General features: G+C 42.2%; 1 protein-coding gene across 3 annotated transcripts in view; it reads left to right on the plus strand.

Moving 5' to 3' along the window:
• Fchsd2 (FCH and double SH3 domains 2) overlaps positions 1–19,908 on the plus strand; it is a 189,601-nt gene extending 169,693 nt beyond the window's left edge. For all 3 annotated transcript variants that reach the window (XM_048359599.1, XM_048359598.1, XM_048359597.1), the window contains 7 exons: positions 8,283–8,417; positions 12,678–12,761; positions 12,881–13,058; positions 13,346–13,566; positions 15,412–15,541; positions 15,635–15,717; positions 17,861–19,908. In XM_048359599.1, the coding sequence (XP_048215556.1) occupies positions 8,283–8,417; positions 12,678–12,761; positions 12,881–13,058; positions 13,346–13,566; positions 15,412–15,541; positions 15,635–15,717; positions 17,861–17,944 (915 nt within the window). In that variant the 3' untranslated portion in view covers positions 17,945–19,908. The remainder of the gene's footprint in view (positions 1–8,282; positions 8,418–12,677; positions 12,762–12,880; positions 13,059–13,345; positions 13,567–15,411; positions 15,542–15,634; positions 15,718–17,860) is intronic.
• Positions 19,909–21,787: the final 1,879 nt, after the last annotated feature.

Consider the following 21,787-nt stretch of genomic DNA (forward strand, 5'->3'; position numbering starts at 1 on the left):
TTGTGGTATCCACAAGTGCTACTCCTGGAGCCCTTCTTCCTTGGATACCAAGAAATGATTTCTTTTTTCCATATAGAATTTTTTTTTGGTAATGTAGATTCCCAGAAGTAAAGTTAATGGGATCTGTAAACCTTTGTTTGAAAATGGTTTAGTTTTACTCTATCTATTTCATTTTTCTTAGATTTTCTGGCTACAGCTGACACTGTCTACATGACTTTGCTATCTTAAGCCACTTCCCCCAGCTGTTATCCAAAGGCACATTGACATTTGGCTTTATTGTAGGATTTTCCTTAGAGCATTTGAAGAATTGTGTAGAGATAAGTTGTGATGGTTTTGTGGGGTTTACATCTGTAATCCTAACACTTGAAAGGCCGAGGCAGGAGGATCTCATGTTCCAAGGCCAGCATCACTTCTGGCCTTTTCTGTTTGTGTGGTGCTGAGGAATCAAACCCAGGGCTTCATGCGTGCAAGGCAAGCACTTAACCACTAAGCCATATTCCTAGCCCCAAGATGCAGTATTTTTAACCAAATTAAAATATACCAGTTTTGTTCTCAGCCGACTCTTTACTTCCTAACAGTGTAGTGTGGTTTGATCTTGAAGTATGAAAATAAGTTTTTTGGTTTGAGCTAATCCCAATGAAAAGAAAAAATGGGTTTTTATAATGAGTTTATTATAAATTATTGAAATAATAGATTATCCCTGCAAAATGTACAATATCTCCAATGTTGTTTTTAAGCTATAAGAAGTTGCACATGGGGCTGGGAATATGGCCTAGTGGCAAAGAGTGCTTGCCTGGTTTACATGAAGCCCTGGGTTCGATTCCCCAGCACCTCATATATAGAAAATGGCCAGAAGTGGCGCTGTGGCTCAAGTGGCAGAGTGCTAGCTTTGAGCAAAAAGAAGCCAGGGACAGTGCTCAGGCCCTGAGTCCAAGCCCCAGGACTGGCAAAAAAAAAAAGTTGCACATGGGGCTGGGAATGTGGCTTAATGGTACAGTGCTTGCCACACATGCACAAAGCCCTGGGTTCGATTCCTCAGCACCACATAAATAGAAAAGGCCAGACGTGGTGCTGTGGCTCAAATAGGTAGAGTGCTAGCCTTGAGCAAAAATAAGCCAGGGACAGTGCTCAGGCCCTGAATTCAAGCACCAGAACTGCCAAAGAGGAGGAGGAGGAGGAGGAGATAACAGAAGGAACTGAAAGGGAAATAATATGACACTGATATAAATAAATTTGTCAGACTTTCTCTGCTTCATAGTTATTGATGCTGATTTCTTAAAATTTCAATTTCTGTTCTTCATTACTAATCTATAAAAATACAGTTGAGACTATTCTTTTGGTGGTACATGCCTATAATTCCAGGACTCAGGAGGCTGCTACAGGAGGATTGAAAGAATTCAGGGCCAGTCTGAGCTACATACTAAGGTCTTGTCTTGAAAAAACGAAACACTAGTGGTGTAGCTCAATGGCAGAGCACTTGCCTAGTGTATACAAAGCCCTGGTTTGATTTTCTAATTTGCTTTGTAATTTCGTTTTTTTTGTTTTGTTTTGTTTTGGTTTGGTTTTTTTGGACAGTCCTGGGGCTTGGACTCAGGGCCTGAGCACTGTCCCTGGCTTCTTTTTGCTCAAGGCTAGCACTCTGCCACTTGAGTCACAGCGCCACTTCTGGCCATTTTCTATATATGTGGTGCTAGGGAATTAAACCCAGGGCCTCATGTATACGGGGCAAGCACTCTTGCCACTAGGCCATATCCTCAGCCCTTGAAGTTTTCTTTCCATTGTTTCTGGTAGGAAGTTCAAATCTGGTCCCTACTGCTCCATCTTGCTTGGAAGCAGAAACTCTTATATTGTAAATGGAATGAGGTTAACAGTGGTCAGTTCTCTGGCCAGGTAGAGTTCAGGTGTTCTGTGCAGTCAAGATTCTATAAGCAGATGTCTTCGTTTTTATTGGGTATTAGAGTCTTTTATTTAGATTCTCTCTGCCTCATGAAGAGAAAGGCATGCTTATGATTTATTGTCTCCTTTGCATCAAGTATGTGTTTGGGGTTTAAAATATTTTGTTTCACTAAGCCTTATGATAACCCTGTGAAGAAGTTATTATCTTCATTAGAAAGGTGACATGGTTGGAGTTGAGAAGTTTCCCAGGCTCACACAAGTACTTGGCATAGTCAGCATACACACCATATCTGCCAGATTCCAGGCCCTCTGCTCCTTCTTGCGACACTCACAGTAATGATATCTGTCAGAGGAGATTTTGCTGGATACATGAAGATAGCTACTGCAACTGGCTGAAAAAGTCTTCTTACTGCCCTTGCAATAAGAGTAAGAATTTTACCACATGTAAGGAAGGAAAAATGTTAGTACAGCTAGGAAGAATTGTTATGATTGAAGTTCTGTTCTGGCAAGTGACAGGGAGAAAAAGGATTGAGAGCAGTTGTTAAGATATGAGAGGAAGAATGTGCTTTTAAAAATGCTGGGTTAAGGGGCTGGGGATATAGCCTAGTGGCAAGAGTGCCTGCCTCGGATACACGAAGCCCTAGGTTCGATTCCCCAGCACCACATATACAGAAAACGGCCAGAAGCGGCGCTGTGGCTCAAGTGGCGGAGTGCTAGCCTTGAGCGGGAAGAAGAAGCCAGGGACAGTGCTCAGGCCCTGAGTCCAAGGCCCAGGACTGGCCAAAAAAAAAAAAAAATGCTGGGTTAAGAAAACATTAAGACGCTAGAAAAGGGAACAGAAGAGATTACCCTGAGATGCCATGCTGTGAAAAGCTGCTGGAACAGTGCAGAAGTATATAGCAATGATCCTGCTGCTGTCATGGCAGCTTTTCAGTCCTTCCATGAAGATCAAATAATAAACTCAAAATAGAGAAAGGAAGGAATGTTTAGTATCAGGCTGGATTGCCAAGATAAAATGTTTTGGGCTGATTCACAGTGCCAAAACCCAATAGTCGTTAACATTCCATATGTGTTTTTGGAAACCTGCTGCACCCACAGTTTTTTTTTAATGTATCACTATTTTGTTTTCTTATTTTCTTTTATGATGCCATTATTTTTAAAGGCTTATAATCTTTCCTAGAATCTGAAAACAGTGCCTAACTATATGAAACTATGTTTAAAGATCGTTTGTGGAAGTTTCTAGAGTGTGACCTTTATCTTTCACATGATACAGCATTCTATTGAAAAAATAATAAACTCATCAGTCAGACATTTAAGAAATCTAGATTTGAAGCCAGGCACTGGTGGCTCACACCTGTAATCCTAGCTACTCAGGAGGCAGAGATCTGAGGATTGCAGATCAAAGCCAGCCCCATCAGGAAAGTCCATGAGACTCTTATCTCCAATTAACCACCAGAAAACTAGAAGTGGCACTGTGGCTCTAAGTGGTAGAACACTAGCCTTGATCTGAAGAGCTCAGGGACAGAGCCCAGGCCCAGAGTTCAAGCTCCTTGACAGAAAAAAAAATCTAGATTAGAAACTATATAGCCACTGATCAGACTAACCATAGATGAATAGTTTGTAAATGAGGCATAAGATTATCTTACTCAGCTATGAAGAATTTTCAGTAAGTTATAAATGGAAATGTTTCAGGGACTTGTTAGTAGAAGCAATATATATGGTAGGAAAAAACAGAAGAGGAGAATCACCCTTAAAACAGTGCTAGCTATTCAGGAGAGCCTCCATTTTCTTGACTAAAAGTGTAACCAAGCCATCTGGCCCTTCTCCCTAGTTTCTCACCTGCCTCTACTGGCCCTCTGCACTTGGCATTTGTTTAGAAGCCTTCACTCTGGATTGTGAATTCCCAAAAGTAAACACTGTGTACATTTCATAGTTTTCATACAGTATACAGAGGGTGACCCCCTCAAAAAAAAAAAAGAGTAAAACTCAAGCCTACAGTGGTGGCTCACACCTGGAACTCCAGCACTTGGGAAGCTGAGGTGGGAGGATTGAGTGTTCAAGACAAGCCTGGAGGGCTGGGAAGATGGCCTAGTGGCAAGAGAGCTTGCCTTGTATATATGAAGCCCTGGGTTCAATTCCCCAGCACCGCATATACAGAAAATGGCCAGAAGTGGCGCTGTGGCCCAAGTGGCAGAGTGCTAGCCTTGAGCAAAAGGAGGCCAAGGACAGTGCTCAGGCCCTGAATTCAAGGCCCAGGACTGGCAAAAACAAACAAAAAGACAGCCTCGACTATGACTGAATGAACAACACTGCCTCCAAAAAGAAAAAGTTAAAACCCTGTACCTGTTAAATAATTTCACACCTTTAGCTCCTGAAAATTCCCGTTTTACTTTGGTTCTATGAGGTTGACTATTCTAGATATCTTACATAGGTGAAATCATAGTGTTACATTTTTATGACTGGTTATTTCACTTAGTATAATGCCCAGTTTATCTGTATGATGACACGTCAGAACTTCCTTCTTTTTTAGGACTAGATAATGTTCCATTACATATATATATGTATATATATACTATTTTTTCATTGTTGTTGTGAAGATTATGTATAGAGTGGTTACAGTTATACATTGTCCTACACTCATCTGTCAGTGGGCACTTCTGGTATTTCCCTCCTTTGGCTTTTGGAGTGATGCTACTGTGACAAACATTGGTTTATACCAGTTAGAGACCATGCTTTCAGTTCTTTTAGGAAAATAACTCAGTGGAATTTCAGAAATATTTGTTTAATTCTTAAGAAAATACCAGACTGAAAATAGAAAGATGAAACCTTTTGAAATTGTTTTAAGAGGAGGGCTGGGGATATGGCCTAGTGGCAAGAGTGCCTGCCTCATATACATGAGGCCCTGGGTTCAATTCCCCAGCACCACATATACAGAAAATGGCCAGAAGTGGCGCTGTGACTCAAGTGGCAGAGTGCTAGCCTTGAGCAAAAAGAAGCCAGGCAGGGACAGTGCTTAGGCCCTGAGTCCAAGCCCAGGACTGGCCAAAAAAAAAAAAAAAAAAAAAAAAAATTGTTTTAAGAGGAGAGTAGGACAAGGGAAAGAGAGTGAGGTTAATAGAATACATTGCATATATTTATGGGACTATTACAGTGAAAACCTCTTTGTACAACCAATGGCTACTATAAATAAATAACACTATACTAATGTTTGTCTACATCTCATAAATAACCTGCTATTTTCTGGTGTTTTTTTAATAAATTAATACCCATCTGAATGAGTGGGAAATTGTATCTAATTGTAGTTTTGATTTGTGTTTTCCTAATAATGAACAATTTTGAATCCCTTTTCCTGTGCCTTTTCAACATTTATATATCTTCTTTGGAGAAGTATCTATTCAAGTTCTTTCTCTGTTTTAATTATTGTCTTTTATTGTTGAGTTTTAATCTAATTGTTTTGGTGGTTTTTGTTTTGTTTTATTTTGTTTGTTTGTTGTCAATTGTGGGGCTTGAACTCAGGACCTAGGTGCTGACCTAGCTCTTTTGCTCAAGGCTTGTGCTCTACACTTTGAGCCACCAGTTTTCTGGTGGTTAATTGGAGATAAGGGGCTCACAGACTGCCTGCTCAGGCTATCTTTGACCACAGTCTTCAGATCTTAGCCTCCTGAGTAGCTAGGATTACAGGCATAAGCCATCAGTACCCAGCCTCTAATTATTTTTTATTGTTATTATAAAGGTGAGGTACAGGACAGGGAATGTGTCCTAGTGGTAGATGGCTTGCCTAGCATGCATGAAGCCCTGGGTTCGATTCCTCAGCACCACAGACACAGAAAAAGCCAGAAGTGGCGCTGTGGCTCAAGAGGCAGTGTACTAATAACCTTGAGCAAAAAGAAGCCAGGGACAGTGCTCAGGCCTGAGTCCAAGCCCTAGGACTAGCATAAAACAAAACAACACCAACAAAGGTGATGTACAAAGGGGTTACAATTACATAAGTAATTCCTTTAAATATTTTGAATATTGTGAGACCAAAAGAGGATACTCTTAGGAAAGAAACACAGTGATGCAATGCCTAAGTGTTTCATCATATTTATATAAAGTAATATACATATCAAAACCAGCTCCAAGACATGGAAACAAGAGACCTCTCTTTTCTTTTTTCTTTTTTCAGTTTTTTTTATGATTCTGTCTTCTTTTCCTTACGTTGGTATATTCAAGTGTATAACTTTGGTAAAATTGGAGGGAGAATACAGGACTGGAGAGAAAAGGGGTGAAAAAGTGAAGCAGTGGAACTCATTGGACATAGATGAAAATGACCTATACAGAGGCTGGGACTATGGCATAGTGGCAAGAGTACTTGCCTAGTATACATGAAGCCGTAGGTTCAATTCCTCAGCACCACATATACAGAAAATGGCCAGAAGTGGTGCTGTGGCTCAAGTTTGCAGAGTGCTAGCCTTGAGCAAAAAGAAGCCAGGGACAGTGCTCAGGCCCTGAGTTCAGCCCCAGGACTGGCCAAAAAAAAATGAACTATACAAATCATGGTAGACACGGTGAGAAGAGACTGGGAGAGAGAGAACAGAAGACACTGTAGGAAAGCAAATGTACTTCTGTATATCACCTTTATAATAGCAATAAAGTAAATAAAAGACATTCTGAATATTAATGTCTTATCAGATACATGATTTTCAATATTTCCTTTCACTCTGTGGGTTGCTTTGTCATCCTGCCATCCTTTGATGTTTACAATTTTTTTATTTTAGTGGTACAGTTTATCTGTTTGATTCTTTTGTTTGCTTCTGGTGTCCTATCTATGAAATCATTAACAAGTCCAGTTTCTTGAAGCTTTTCAAAACCGTTTTCTTTTTTAATATAATTTTATTGTTTTTATTAAGGTGTTATATAGAGAGGTTACCATTTCATAAGTCAGGTAATGAACACATTTCTAATTTAGGACAGTCTCACCTCTTCCCTCACTTTCCTCTATCCCATTTTAGGAGATCCACTGGTTTATAAGTTGGTTGTTGTTGAGACAGGGTTTCTATATGTATCTCAGGCTGACCTTGAACTTTCTGTGTACCCTAGGCTGCTTCAGTCACACAATCCTACTGCTTCAGCCTCCTGAGTGCTAGGTTCTTAGATTTCAGGTGTGTACTACCACACCCAGCTAATAGTTTTAGCTTTTATGTTTAGGGTCTTTGATCCATTTCAATTAATTTCTGTGTATGATGTAAGATAAGTTTCCAACTTCATTTCTTTTTTTTGGCCAGTACTGAGGCTTGGACTCAGGGCCTGAGCACTGTCCCTGGCTTCTTTTTGTTCAAGGCTTGTGCCACAGTGCCACTTCTGGCTTTTTCTGTATATCTGGTACTGAGGAATTGAACCCAGGGCTTCATTCATGCAAGGCAAGCATTCTACTGCTAAGCCGCATTCCCAGCCCTCCAACTTCATTCTTTTGCATATAAATATCCAATTTTCCTAACATTTGTTGAAAACAGTTTTTTTCCCCATTGAAAGATTCTTACCACCATTTAACACTGTTTGTGTGTATTTATTTCTAGGCTTTCTATTCTGTACTCATCTTAATGGGTTGTATTCATTTACAATATGGATATATCATACTTCAAACATCCCCACATTGATGAAAAGATAGGTGGTCATGTTCAGACTTTTGCCCCTACAAGAAATGTTGGAGACTGGGGCTGGGGATATAGCCTAGTGGCAAGAGTGCCTGCCTCGGATACACGAGGCCCTAGGTTCGATTCCCCAGCACCACATATACAGAAAACGGCCAGAAGCGGCGCTGTGGCTCAAGTGGCAGAGTGCTAGCCTTGAGCGGGAAGAAGCCAGGGACAGTGCTCAGGCCCTGAGTCCAAGGCCCAGGACTGGCCAAAAAAAAAAAAAAAGAAATGTTGGAGAAAACATCTTAGAATGAAGTCTTATATCCTGGTAATTGCAGTTTGCTGTGATGTTTTCACAAAAGTGGAATTACTATATCAAGTCATATGTTTTGGATTTCAGCAGTGTATTTTCCAAAAATGGTGTGTGAGTTCACATTTTTACCAGCCATCAGTGAAAGACTGTTTCTCCATATCCCTGTCACTATTCAATGCTTTCTGATACTGTCAATTAAAATGATGAGGCCTTTGTTGGTCAGCATGTAATTGTAAAAAGTGAAAGGACACTGATAAATTATTTCTTATATAGATGACATCATACTTTCGATTTTCAAAATGTGCCCTTTTATAACATGAAAAATGCAAGTAACAAGGTCCTTTGTGTACAGTTGAATTAAATTAACATTTTGAAGCAGTCAGATTTTCAGTGCTCTTCTTGTTTTCCACCATTTTCTCGAACTAAGCAACTAGCCAATGTCTTCTTGTTTTTCTTAGCTTAATGCAGACATGGAAAGAGAAGAAGGAGAAGAGTTTGAAGACAATATGGATGTTTTTGATGACAGCAGTTCCAGCCCTTCTGGTACCTTAAGAAATTATCCACTCACCTGCAAAGTTGTTTACTCCTACAAGGTTTGTATTCTCCAACATATTGCAGATAGCAGATTGTAGCAACTCTCTACCCAGCCTCTCATAATGTGTCTACTTAGTATATTAGATTACTTGTGTTCAAATACCCTACAGTAATCCCCCAGTCTCTGTGAGCCTCAGTTTCTTTATATCATAAGGATAATATTGTAGGGTTAATGTGAAGATAAATATAATTTAAATAATATTTAAAATGATGTTATTTATTACTTAATTTATAATTAAAATAAGTAACAAAGTAATTATTCAGTAGCCAGGTACTTAGTGTAGTGCCTGGCATATCAATAAATCTTTTTCTTTGGTCAGTCTTGGGGCTTGAACTCTGGGCCTAGGCTGTATCCCTGAGCTCTTTAGCTCAAGGCTAGTTCTCTACCACTTGAGCCACATCACCACTTCCAGTTTTCTGATGGTTAATTGGTGATAAGAGTTTCACAGGGACTTTTCTGCCTGGACTGGCTTTGAGCTTCCATCTGCCTAGATTGCTGCCTACTTCTCGTCATTGAAGCTCAGCTCAAATAGTGCTACCTGAGGTCACCCCTAACCGCCTAAAGAGACTTCCAACTCCTTAATCACTACTGTTTGTCCCATTACTCTCTTTTACTTACTCTACATAGTCATGTGTTATTAATGATGAGAATTCTTTCTGAGGGAGGCAGCCTTAAAATATTTTATTATCAGGCAAATATAAGAGTGAGCTTATATAAGCCTTAGACGGAGTAGCCTACTACACACTTAAGCTATGTAGTAAACATGCATTATTACTGTTTGTCAGACCATGATAAACAAAGCAATGTGAGATTAAATCAAGCCCAAGAGAAAATGATGCACTATGCATGAGATATACAAGGCTACTGTGTTAGCATGCTGTGTGATAAGTAAAAGCTTTTTATAAATAGAAAGATACATTCAAAAATGATAGAAGGGGCTAGGAATTTGGCCTGATGGTAGATTTCTTGCCTAGCATGCATGAAGCCCTGGGTTCAATTCCTTAGTACCACATAAACAGAAAAAGCTGGAAGTGGCACTGTGGCTTAAGTGGTAGAGTGCTAGCCTTGAGCAAAAAGAAGCTCAGGTACAGAACCCAGGCCCTGAGCTCAAGTCCCAGAACTGGCAAAAAAAACACAAAACAATGATGGAAGTAGGTGGTGGGTGCCATAGGCTCACACTTGTAATCTTAGCTACTCAGGACGCTGAGATCTGAGGTTCTAAGCTAGCTCAAACTGAAAAGTCTTTGAAATTCCTATCTCCAGTTAGCCAACAAAAAGACAGAAGTGGAGGTGTGGCCTCAAATAGGAGTACTATGAGTGAAAAAGCTAAATGAGAACATGAGGCCCTGAATTTAAGCCCTAGTACCAATACAAAATAAATAAATGTGTTTATATATCCATCCATTCATATATACATATACATGTATACATATACACATACATATATACATATATATGTGAGACAGACACACTGACTGACTTGAAGCCAAACTATGATTCCTATGGCCCAGAAAAGGCCTGCATTCATCTGGTGAGACTATTTTTTATGATCATAAGAAAAGGTTCATAACTTTTATCCTATTAGTATCTATCCTAAGGAAATGAACCACAATATAGATAGTTTAGATACAGTTTTTTTCATTCTAATATACTCTATAGCAGCTCAAAGTTGAGAGTCCAAGAAGAGAATAGTTAAATTTTGATCACAACATAACACAGTATTATTGTAACAATTATGGAAATTTATATTAATGAGAGGTTTTTTTGTAAGAAGAAAACACTGAGCCAGGCAAAGGAAAATTGAGGCTAAAAGACATGTCCACTTACACATAGAAACAGATTAAAATGAAGCTGGACTTACACTCGCAGTAGCCTGTCATCAGATAGGAATGATGGAACAGAGCAAAAATACTGGATAGCCAGGAGAATCACAGAGGCAAGGAAGAGTATAGTATGTCAGAGGACAGGGAAGAATGTGCTGGTCCAAAGCTTTAAGAGGCCCACCCATCAGGGACCTGTGGGTCTTGAGTGCAGAGGTGGACCTTGTTAGGTAAAAGAATCCATCCCCAGTGTGAGAACCCATGGTCCCTATATCAGTTGGACAGCCAGTGCTGCCAGTCTGGACAACTTACATGGGCCTCCATATCATTTTCACAAGGGCAACAGCATGTTTAAAAGTAATCTGCCCTTCTTGCTTTGCTCTCACACATAAATGTCTTTATTAGAAAAGTGACTTTTAGCTAGTCATGGTAGTTCTTGGCTACTCTGGAAGATCCTAGTTCAAGGCTAGCCTGAGGAAGTTATTGCTACCTCATCTCAATAAATAAACTAGAAGTTAGACATATGGCTCAAGTGGTAAAGCACTTGCCCAACAAGTGCAAGGCTCTTGAGTTCAAACCCAAGTACCACACACACACACCAGCTGGGCATGGTGATACACACCTGTAAATTACAGCTATATAGGAGAGGAATAGGTAAGAGGAGGAATAGGTCAGCTCCAGGACAAGTCTCCAGACACTATCTGAAAAATAACTAAAACAAAGGAGTTACTAGCATAGCTCAAGTGACAGAATGCCTGACTATCAATCACAAAACCCTAGTGTGCCTTTGCACTTTTTCTTATCCCCTTTTTTGGCTTTTTGAGACAGGACCTTACTATGTACTCCAGTCTGTCCTTAAACTCTCAATTCTCTTGCCTCAGTTTCCTGAGTGCTGAGATTACAGGCTTGTGCCACTATTCTCAGTACAAGTATGGTTTGCAGAATAGTAAAGAAATTCCATTGGAAAAGAAATCAGTAGTAAATGAGTGAATTCTTCAAATTTTGAAGTTTAAAGTAATTTACTTAAAATTTAGGCCTGGAGTATTTTCTGGTCATCTATCTTCAAAACTGTGGCGGGGGAGGGAGGTTATTGGGGTTTGAGCTCAGGGCCTAGCAGTCATCTAACACTTGAGCCATGCCTCCAGCCATTTTTCACTTTTTTCAAATAGTATCTTGATCTTTTTGCCTGGGGCCAGCCCGCACCAGGATCCTTCTGCCTACAGCCTCCTACATAACTGGGATCGAGAACATGTGCCACCACGCTTAGCTTGTTAGTAGTTGACAAGGGATCTCAAGAACTTTTTACCCAGGCTAGCCTCAAACCAAAATCCTTCCAATCTCCACCTCCTGAGTAGCTGGGATTATAGGCATGAGCCACAGCTCCCAGGCCTTACTGTTTTTGTCTAAGGAGCTATGAGGAGGAGCTATGATTCTGGCATCATCCAGAATCTGAGTTTTGATTAAATGTTTTTCATGTTCATGAAATGGGAAGTGGGTTTTAGAAAGTTACCTTCTAACTGTCTTTTTGCCTGTGCAACTTGGGGATAGTTTACACTTTGAGATTTGAAAAACTATATGGTCTCAGATGATAGTATTAGTTGATCTTGGGATTTGGGGAAATATTTTATGTGTGCTTATTAGAGAGCCAGAAGGTAACCTGGGAGTCCCTGCCTGTTCATGTGACAGGCAAGTCTCTTTAGAAAGCCAAGACTTCCCATGCCTCTTTGGAGCCTCTGTAAGTTTCCTCCGCAGTCTTGAGGGCACATCCAGTGGCTGGTGCTAGCAGGAATAGTACATCAGTCCCAGTGTGGACAGAAGCACCCAAGTGGATCAGCCAGTTTCCACACTCAGATTGAAGCAGAATCTGAACCTTGACTCCTCTCAGTCATTGCTTTTCCTTCAATTTTCTTCTTTTGTCCACTGTTTTGCAGTACTTCCAGATCACTCATTGCTCGAGCTAGTCTAATCCATGCATACAGCACTTCACATTTTGCTGCATGCACCTCTGTAATAGCTTCTGGCAGCCATTTCATTCCAGTGCCTGCTGTGCCTGTGCTTTCCAGACAATCACGGTTCATCCACACTGCCTCCTCCATCCTCCCGACAACGGCAGGGTGGTCATTTGGAAGACATGCAGCAGGCCACATAGCTTACCGCTGGCACATGAACTGGACAGCTGGACCCAAGTCCTCTGCTTCTATCATGGTGCTTTGCTCACTGGACCTCATCACCTTCTAAGAATCCAGTTTCTGTTGCAGTTTTGTTTTGTTTAGTTCTTTAAAGTAAAATTTCATCTCATTATGAGAGTTTTGCCATGTTAAATATTTTGCTTCTCAAAATCATTTCAGTATTTTGGTCTCTGGTTTTTGTTAGGACCAGCTCACATCTGCTCTTTATCTAACGTTTTTAATTTTGTCCATGACCATCCTACATTGCAGGCTTCTCAACCAGATGAGTTGACCATTGAGGAACATGAGGTGTTAGAAGTGATTGAAGATGGAGATATGGAAGACTGGGTAAAGGTATATTCCTTTGCTCATATCGCCCCTTCTTGTGACATTTTTAGGAGTTTGTTTTGGTTCTTGTTATGTCCTGTCCAAATCGTGTATGCAAACCTGTTTTGTACTTGTGTTTTACCCAGGCTCGGAATAAAGTTGGCCAAGTGGGTTATGTGCCAGAAAAGTACCTCCAGTTTCCCACCTCGAACAGCCTGCTGAGCATGCTGCAGTCCCTGGCTGCTCTGGATAGCCGGTCACACACGTCCAGCAATTCCACAGAAGCAGAGCTCGTTTCAGGCAGCCTCAATGGAGATGCCAGTGGTAAAGACTAAACAAGGCATTCTTTATCTGGTCACATTTAGACTAAATTGTATTGCCTGGGAGATTAAAAAGCATTTGATTCCCTGTCCTGTAATGTTTTCCTGTATTCAATCACATGGGTCCTGTACAAAAGAACCATAAAGTTGATATTCAGTGGGTACAAACAGTACTACTTTACATCACCCAGCCTGTGTGATGCTCTTTAGTTGTCATGGGAACACACGAGAGGTTGCAGCACAGTCCACTGCCAGTGTTCTCACCAGATTTGTCTCTCTCTTCCTCCCCAGTTTGTTTTGTGAAAGCACTTTATGACTATGAGGGACAGACAGACGAAGAGTTGTCTTTTCCTGAGGGAGCAATCATCCGTATCTTGAACAAAGAAAACCAAGATGATGACGGCTTCTGGGAAGGGGAGTTCAACAGGCGGATTGGAGTTTTCCCATCGGTGCTAGTAGAAGAACTTTCAGCCTCAGAGAATGGTGACACTCCATGGATGAAAGAAATTCAGGTACATGAAAGAGAAGAAGGCTGAATTAGAAGATAAAAAACTTAGGCCAGGAGGTCTGTTGATCCAGGCAAAAATGGTCTATAGAGTCTGCTTTGCCTTCCTATCTCATCCCATCCGTGGTTGCCAGAGGTCTGCCAAACTGAATTTAGGAAACCAGAGACTTGTCTCAGAAGTCAGGGACCTGTCTTGTTCTCCCATTTTCTGTCACCTGAATCCATGTACCAAAATACTAAATTGTATATAACACGTTGGTTTGGTAGAAAGGAAAAGAAACAGAGAGGGTGGGCTGGGAATGTGGCTTAGTGGTAGAGTGCTTACCTACCATGCATGAAGCCCTGGGTTCGATTCCTCAGCACCACATAAACAGAAAAAGCTGGAAGTGGTGCTGAGCACTCTAGCTGTAAGCACAGAGAGGCTCAGGGACAGACTTCAAGCCCCAGGATGGGGGGGGGGGGGGGAGGGAGGGAAGGAGGGAGGGAAAAGAAGGAAACCAGAGGGAATATATTACCCCTGGTTGAGTTTTTGGGGTTGTTTGTTTTTTTTGGCCAGCCCTAGGACTTGAACTCAGGGCCTAAGGGCTGTCCCTGGCTTCCTTTTGCTTAAGGCTAGCACTCTACCACTTGAGCCACAGTACTACTTCTGGCTTTATCTGTTTATGTGGTGCTGAAGAATGGAACCCAGAACTTCATGCGTGCTAGGCAAGCACTATACCACTAAGCCACATTCCCAGCCCCCTCTGGTTGATTTATGTGGTACAACCCTTAGCTAGACTCCCTTACTGTGAGAGCCTCCATCCTACACTCAGGTGCTCTAGGCTTTCTCCATGTAGGGACAAATGCCTTTACAGGAAATTCTGCATTGGGTTCAGTTCATAGCAGGCTTATTAGCAGGTAGAGGAGTAAGGAACACATTTATCAGTCTTGTTTGCATGGTAATTAGGACTGCTTAGCCTTACATGTAGAAAACTCAGGAAGTCAGTTATTTATCCCAATTTTATCTTCACATTCAAAAAGTACTTGTTTGTATTTTATTCTTCATTCAGCTTACTGAATTGACTGGTTTGTTATATTGACCCCCCCCCAAAAAATACTAAAGAATGTTTTAACTTGGTAACTGTTTAAGATAAACTAAAATTAGCTAAAAGTGTGGCTAAAATGATAGAGCCTCTTCTTAGCAAGTACAGAGAACTGAGTTCAAACTTGTTAAACAAGATTTTTTTTAAGGATAAAATCTTTAAGAAAAAGTAATGTAGGCCAGGGTGGCCCACGCCTGTAATCCTAGCTACTTCAGAGGTTACGATCGGGAGGCTGAGATCTGAGGATCATGGTTGGAAGCCTGCCCAGGCAGAAAAGTCCCATGAGACTCCTGTGTCTAACCAATGAAAAACCGGAAGTGGCACTGAGGCTTAAGTGGTAAAACCTTGAGCACAAAGAGGCTCAGGGACAGGGCCCAAGCCCTGAATTTAAGCCCCACAACTGACAAAAAAAAAAAAAAAAAGAAGAATGTAGATGGGATGACTTTAACAAGTATATTTTATACATATGTGTAAATACCACAGTGAAATTCATTTGTGAGATTAATTTATGCTAATAAAATTAAAAGAAAGAAAAATGAACTGTAATCAGTAGCTCATAATGAGATCTGTGAGTGGAAAGTTAAGAGTGACAGAGAAGTGTATTTGGGTGGTTATTTTAGGCCCATTTGCTTCTAAAGAGGTTGATAAGCTTAACACTTATAACTTAGCTCCGGAGAAAAGGCACATTGGGCTAACCAGCAAAGCAGCAGCCAGGCTGTCCTTCTTGAAGCTCTCCTTCTTTCCTCTTAACTTTGCCTCCCTTGCTGCAGATCTCTCCTTCTCCCAAGCCAAACGCCGCCCTGCCTCCGCTGCCCTTGTATGACCAGCCTCCCAGCAGCCCTTACCCCAGCCCAGATAAGAGGAGCTCACAGTTCTTTCCTCGGTCTCCATCAGCAAATGGTAAGGGTCCTCCTGACAGTCTGAAGGTGGATTTACCTCAGAAATCTAAATCAGCAACACAAAAACACTGAGTCTCTTTGGTTCTCTCTTTAGAAAACAGCCTCCATGTCGAATCACCAGTGTTCTCACAGGCATCGAGGCAGACTCCTGACACCTCATACGGCAAACTACGCCCTGTAAGTTTTCTAATTAATTGGCAAGGTTATAGATGGCATAGTTCTTCCAAATCAAAAGTGAGAAACATGTTTTCCAGTGTCCTCCACTGATTCTGCCAGAAAAGGGTTTGGGGAGGTAAAAAGAGCCTTTGCAAAAGGAGGCTCTAAAGTCATCTAGCCAACTTACTGACATCTGCTTTGCAACTTTTCTTTATTGAGCCATAGTAAGACCAGAAGATTATTGCTCTAAAGGAGTATTTATACCATTAAAGTGGCATAATTATGAAGCAAATTATTTTAGTAAGCTTATTAAGAATCTGTTTTCCTAGGTTTGTATTTTTTTCCTTGAGGGACATAAAAATAAGACAGTAGAACAAATATATAGCAATATATTCCCAAGAATATATTCTGATAAATAACTAGCCTCTGCTTGCCATTCACTATTCCACTCAGTTCCATCCCACCACCAAGGCCAATAACTTCCATACCGGTAAGCCAACAGTACTCTGATTTTATTTCCCTTAGCCCTTTATCAGCATTTGATACCTTGATTCTTTAAACCACTGGCTTCATTCATTTAGCAGGTAATGCACGTGAGTACTTTGCTAGGAACTTGGGTGTTTTTTCTAACTGTGACAGGAAGCCATTGCAAGATGGTGAGAAGAACAGTGTTATAACTGCCTTGCGTTTGTAAAACACTGCTGCCAGTCAGCTAGGGCGGTGTACACTTGTTAGTCCCAGCAAGTTCAAAGCTACCCTGGGCTACGTAATGACACCTCCTTGTCTCATAGACAGACAGATGATAGACAGACATTGTTGGGTCTGCTAAGTGGAGAGTAAAGGAAGGTGACAGAACAAAATCAGAAGCCATTAGGAAACTGAAGCAATGGTGCAAGCAAGAGGCAGTGGTAGCCTGGGCTGGTGGGAAGAGGGGATTGAGTGAGGGGAACTAATTTGCCTGCTCTACCACACTTTCCTGACTTGCCTTCTACTTCTCTGACCCTCCCTTTCCTTGGATCTTTTGCAGGCTTCTTTGTCTATCTCTGTCCATCTCTGCTGATAGTTCTCATGCTTCTAACCCTGGGCTACTTCTGTTAAAGTAGCTGAACACATCCTCCTTAAGTATCTCTTTTAGTCCCATGGCCGTGAGAAGCCTTTACATATTAGCAGCTCCCAGATTTCTAAGATTCAGACTTGTGGGCATCTAATCTTCTAAGTTCTGGATCCCCAAACTCAGCAAAGTTGATTGCCTTCTTTCTTATCCATGTTCCTTCTTCCATATTACCTGTCCTGAGACCTCCCTTGCCCTGCCTCCCTCAGGAGTCAACACTAGCTCCTGCTGGATTTATCTAGAAGACAGTTTCCAAACATTCCAATGTTCTGTTTCTACCATTTTTGCCACTCCCGTTCAGGCTAACATCAGCTCTCATTAAGACAATGAAAAAGGCTTCTAGGAGTCAGCCGGTACCAGTAGTTCACACCTGTAATCCTAGCTACTCAGGAGGCTAAAATCTGAAGATCACGGTTGGAAGCCGGCCCAGGCAGAAAGACTCTTGTGAGACCCTTATCTCCAATTAACCACTGAAAAAAACCTAAAGTAGAGCTGTGGCTCAACTGGCAGAGCACTAGCCTTAAGCACAAAGAGGCTCAGGGACAGTGCCCAGGCCCCAAGTTCAAGCCCCACAACTGACCAAAGAAAAGACTCCTAGATTGTCTTTTCTTCAAACTGTTATCTGAGTCATCATATCATATGTCTAATAATTTTTGCAATCCACCAAAGAACTCTTTGTAGGCAAGTGTCTTAACTTCACTGTTAGTCCTGTCTACCCTGCAGCCTTCTCCCGAGTCATTCTCAGTTCTCCATGCATTGTCTCCTGGCTGCCACTCCAGGCCTTGGCTTTGGAGGAGGGCCTTGAGCTCCAGCAACCCCTGTGCCCATGAGGTTTTCAGCCTAGGTACCACTATTCCATGTTTTGATCTGATACTTCACCCAGAGCAGCACTTGCTTCTCAGGGTGGGAGACAATGAAGACTGGATCATGTGGGTTCAGAGTTCCTGGGCCCTGGTGCTGCCTCTATCCTGAACAGAGGAATGATTTGGGTTTGCAGATGTTCTAATTGAGTCAGGAAGCTGACTGACCCCCATGTCATTGTCTCCTGCTCAGGTCAGGGCAGCTCCCCCTCCTCCCACGCAGAACCACCGGAGGCCAGCTGAGAAGATGGAGGATGTGGAGATCACACTGGTGTGACCATGGCTTTACCCTCCGTTACTGCTACAATCAAGGCCAGGCTTGGAGTTTGGCCAGTCTTGTTTTTTTAGGCACCTTTGCATGATGATGACTCTTGAACAGAGAAAAACCAAGGAGGATTCTGGACTGCTGGCCTGGTGGACTCCTCCCATGTTTTGAATATTTTGTGCCTTTTTTGTTGTTTCTATGTCATCTCTCCTACCATAGCACAAATCCTAGAGGTCCTAGAAGCAGAGAGGCGAGCAGCCCTCATGCCTAACAGTGGCCCGTTTTTATATGAGACTCAAAACCAGGCCTCCTGCCAGGGCACAGTCACAGAATTACCGATCATGTGCATTCGTACAGTATATTACTGTGGCCACAAGGATGTGGCAAAGATCTCATCTTTCTTCAAGTGGCTTTTGCTCATCTGATTAAGTATTAATCAGATAATGTTGGCTACAGAAGGAAACAGAAGGAAGGATTCAGGGGAGGCTGGCTCCTCCCCAAGGTTCATCCCCAAGATGAGTGAAACTTGACTGGGAAGAAAGGGACTGATTGCCCTGAGTTTAGCGCCAACCGCATTAACGCACACCTCCTCCACAACTAACAGGTTTTAAATGGTAACAGTGTCCTTTGTGTTAATATTTATGCCATTCATTTAGTATTAGGGGCCTAACCTGGAGGGGCTGAACTAGTAGCCACGTCTTGCCCATCACATAAATAATAGAAAGGAGGCCATGGCTGAAGCTGGAAGGGAACTTCCAGATCTGAAATGAGGCGGTTTAATGTTCTTTTTGTCTTTGGGGTATTTTTTCATCTTCGTTTTTTACAGCATACTTTTCTGACCAGTATCTTTAGAGTCTGAATGTGTGGATATATTGAGGACACATGCCTACATTACTGAGCTTCTCTACTGGGGAGGCATTATTTTATTCCCAAGCTAGTGTCCCGGCCCACACACCCAGATTGTGGTTGGTGCAGACCAGCAGTCATCCATGGAAAATTCAGCTTCAGCTCCCACTGCCCTGCCATTCCCTTGGGAGGAAGACCCTGTGGGCCCATGAAGGAAACTAGCTTCCTGTGTGAAAGGACTAAGGACTGCACACCTGCACAAGAGAAGTGGATGAGAAAAGATGGACGCCGGGACACGCATTCTGGGTGGCTTAGAATGAGCTCCCCTGACCACGGAAGGTAGGGAGCCTATTACCTAGGGACTAAGGGATATTTGCCAGCTCCTGTTTATTTTTGTTAGGAAATCAAACAGAACTTAATCCAAACATTATATTATGCTTTTGAAAATTCCATGCCTTCTAAGAATCTTTAAAAACTTAAAGTGCTCGCCAAATGTCCCCATGGGACCTTTGACCAAAAGTAAGGTCAGAGCCGAAGACATTTTCCGTTGTCACTTGTTCCTTCGGTGACAGCACTCGCTGACGATTTTCTCCATGATTTTTTGGTGTTTTGTTTTTTTTCTTTCCCCCGCATTTCTTAATCTGTTGATCTGTTTGAGGTCTTTTGTGTTTACCAAACTTATTCTTAAGTTTAAAAATTAAGAGGGTGGCTTTCGTAAGACTTAAAAATTTGCCTATGTTCCATATCTTCAAAGTGCTTATTAAATAGTAGAGCAGTTCTCGCCACCCAGGTCTTGTTGTGCTCTCTCTTTAGCTAGCCAAATTGGTCCTTGAATTTGGGTTTTTCACAACCTCAGAGAATTATTTCAAATCTTTTGTTATATTTTAAAGTATTTTTTGGAAGAGCTGCTAATTTTATTTTAAAAAAAACACAAAGTTGTAAAAATATGCCTCCTTTTTAAAAAAATAACCCCTCCCTCCAGGCCATGTAACCCAGCGCCACCACGCACAGGTGAGGCTCAGAGAGAGCCTGTGTGCAGATGTGCTTTCTTTACAGTGGCTGTAAAAAAAAGTTTGTATTTATTATGTATAAAATGTTGAATAATAAAAAATCAGAATTAAGTTTTCCAAGGGTCTTTATAAAAACACTTTGCTAAATGGCCCTGGGGGGCGAGGGAGGGACAGGGGCAAGCTTGTTACAGACACACCTGAGCCCGCCTTAAGCCACTGCCCTGGATGTGAGGGCGATCTGGCTGCGACATCTGTCACCCACCCCCTTGATCGCCAGGGTTGATTTTGATCTGGCTGGCCAGGCTGGCTAGGCAGGTGTCCCCTTCCTCCCTCCCATCCCCGACAGAGGAGGACCACCAGTCTTCGGTCAAGGGTATACAAGTAGCTGTGCTCCCCTGCTAGAACCTCCAGACAAGCTCTCAAGCCACTGCTCACTGTGCGATATCCCAGGTAGCAGAGACGAAAAGAAATATTGGTCTTTGCTTTCAAGGTTCTTTCCCACTGGGGGAAAAAAACAGGTACATAAAAGAGGCCTGTTCTAAAGGGAGGGGTGATAGCTGAGGAGCTGAGGGGGAAGTATTTTGGTGCTGGTGGAGCCAAGGTAGAATTACTGAAGCCCTCCGGGGATGTGACTGCTGGCCTCCAGGAAGCGCTCATTCCAGATGCACGCTCATTCCAGATGCACGGCCACTGGCCACTTCCTTAAAACTCCACCCTGAAGAGTAATCATGGGGAAGGAGATCCTAGGGGTTCCAGGTGTGAGTAGCGGATTCCTTACCAATTGAGTCCCTCAGGCTTCTAGCCAGGCGCACCCAGGAGGCTTGGTCCTTGGTGAAGAGGAACCACACACCCCTTCTCCCTTTTCCTGGAGCTGGAGGTGTAGGCCATGGACTCTCCTAGCCATCTTTCAGGACATAAAACTCAACTGTCTACATATTGCTTGTTTATAAATTGGTGAGGATATTAAATATATTCAGTTTGATATCCTTTTACTTTATATTTTTGTTTGTTCTATGGCTGTTTTTGTTGGCTTCTTTAGTGAAGGACATTTAGGTTATATCTGGCCATTTGCTTTTAGCAAATGAAGTTAACATCTTTGTTCATACTTCTTTATACATTTGTTCCAGTGTTAGTATTGGGTAATTTTCTAAAGGTGGGATTTGAAAGTCAGATCAGTTATGTGTACATTTGCCTTGGGTAGATTTGTCAAATTGGCATCCAGAAGAATTATATCTATTTACATTTTCACCCATGCACCTAAAACAACAGCGTGGAGTTGGAAGTTAGCAGGGCTGGGCTAATAATCCTGGCCCCTACTTGACAGCCATGGAATAGGTCATCAGCAAGCATCCTCTTCTGGAACCTGAGAAGCAGCTATGAATCCGGGAAGGACATGTACAGCATATAGCACGATGTGGTTTCCACAAATATCATTCCTCCCAGAGTCTTCACAGTAACCCAGGTGACAGGCCTGTGGGAAGAATGTATGTGAAGTACCAAGCCAGACATCTGGGAGAGGCTGTCAGGACAGTGCATATTTCCATTTTCCTGCTTTCCCTGCAGTGGGAGCTGCTCACATTTTAGTCTAATGTTGACCTTGGAGGTATAGTCTGTGAGTTTCCCTAATGTCATAGCTAAATTTCAGCTCCCTTTACCACAGAAACTGACTATGCAGTCAAGCCACAGACTCAGAACATATCACGTAGAGCCCTTCCTCTCTGAGCCCCTCCACCTAGCCCTGCCACCACTTAACTTTTCTTTTTGGCCAGTCCTGGGGCTTGAACTGAGGGTGTGAGCACTGTCCCTGACTTCCTTTTGCTCAAGACTAGCACTCTACCACTGGAGCCACAGCGCCACTTCCAGCTTTTTCTATATATGTGGTGCTGAGAAATCGAACCCAGGGCTTCATGTATACAAGGTGAGCACTTTACCACTAGGCCATATTCCCAACCCACCACTGAACTTTAAAAAGAATGAAATAATTTGGCTACCAAAGGCT

The sequence above is a fragment of the Perognathus longimembris genome, chromosome 13, assembly GCF_023159225.1.
Source record: "Perognathus longimembris pacificus isolate PPM17 chromosome 13, ASM2315922v1, whole genome shotgun sequence".
In the NCBI taxonomy this organism is placed as follows: domain Eukaryota; kingdom Metazoa; phylum Chordata; class Mammalia; order Rodentia; family Heteromyidae; genus Perognathus; species Perognathus longimembris.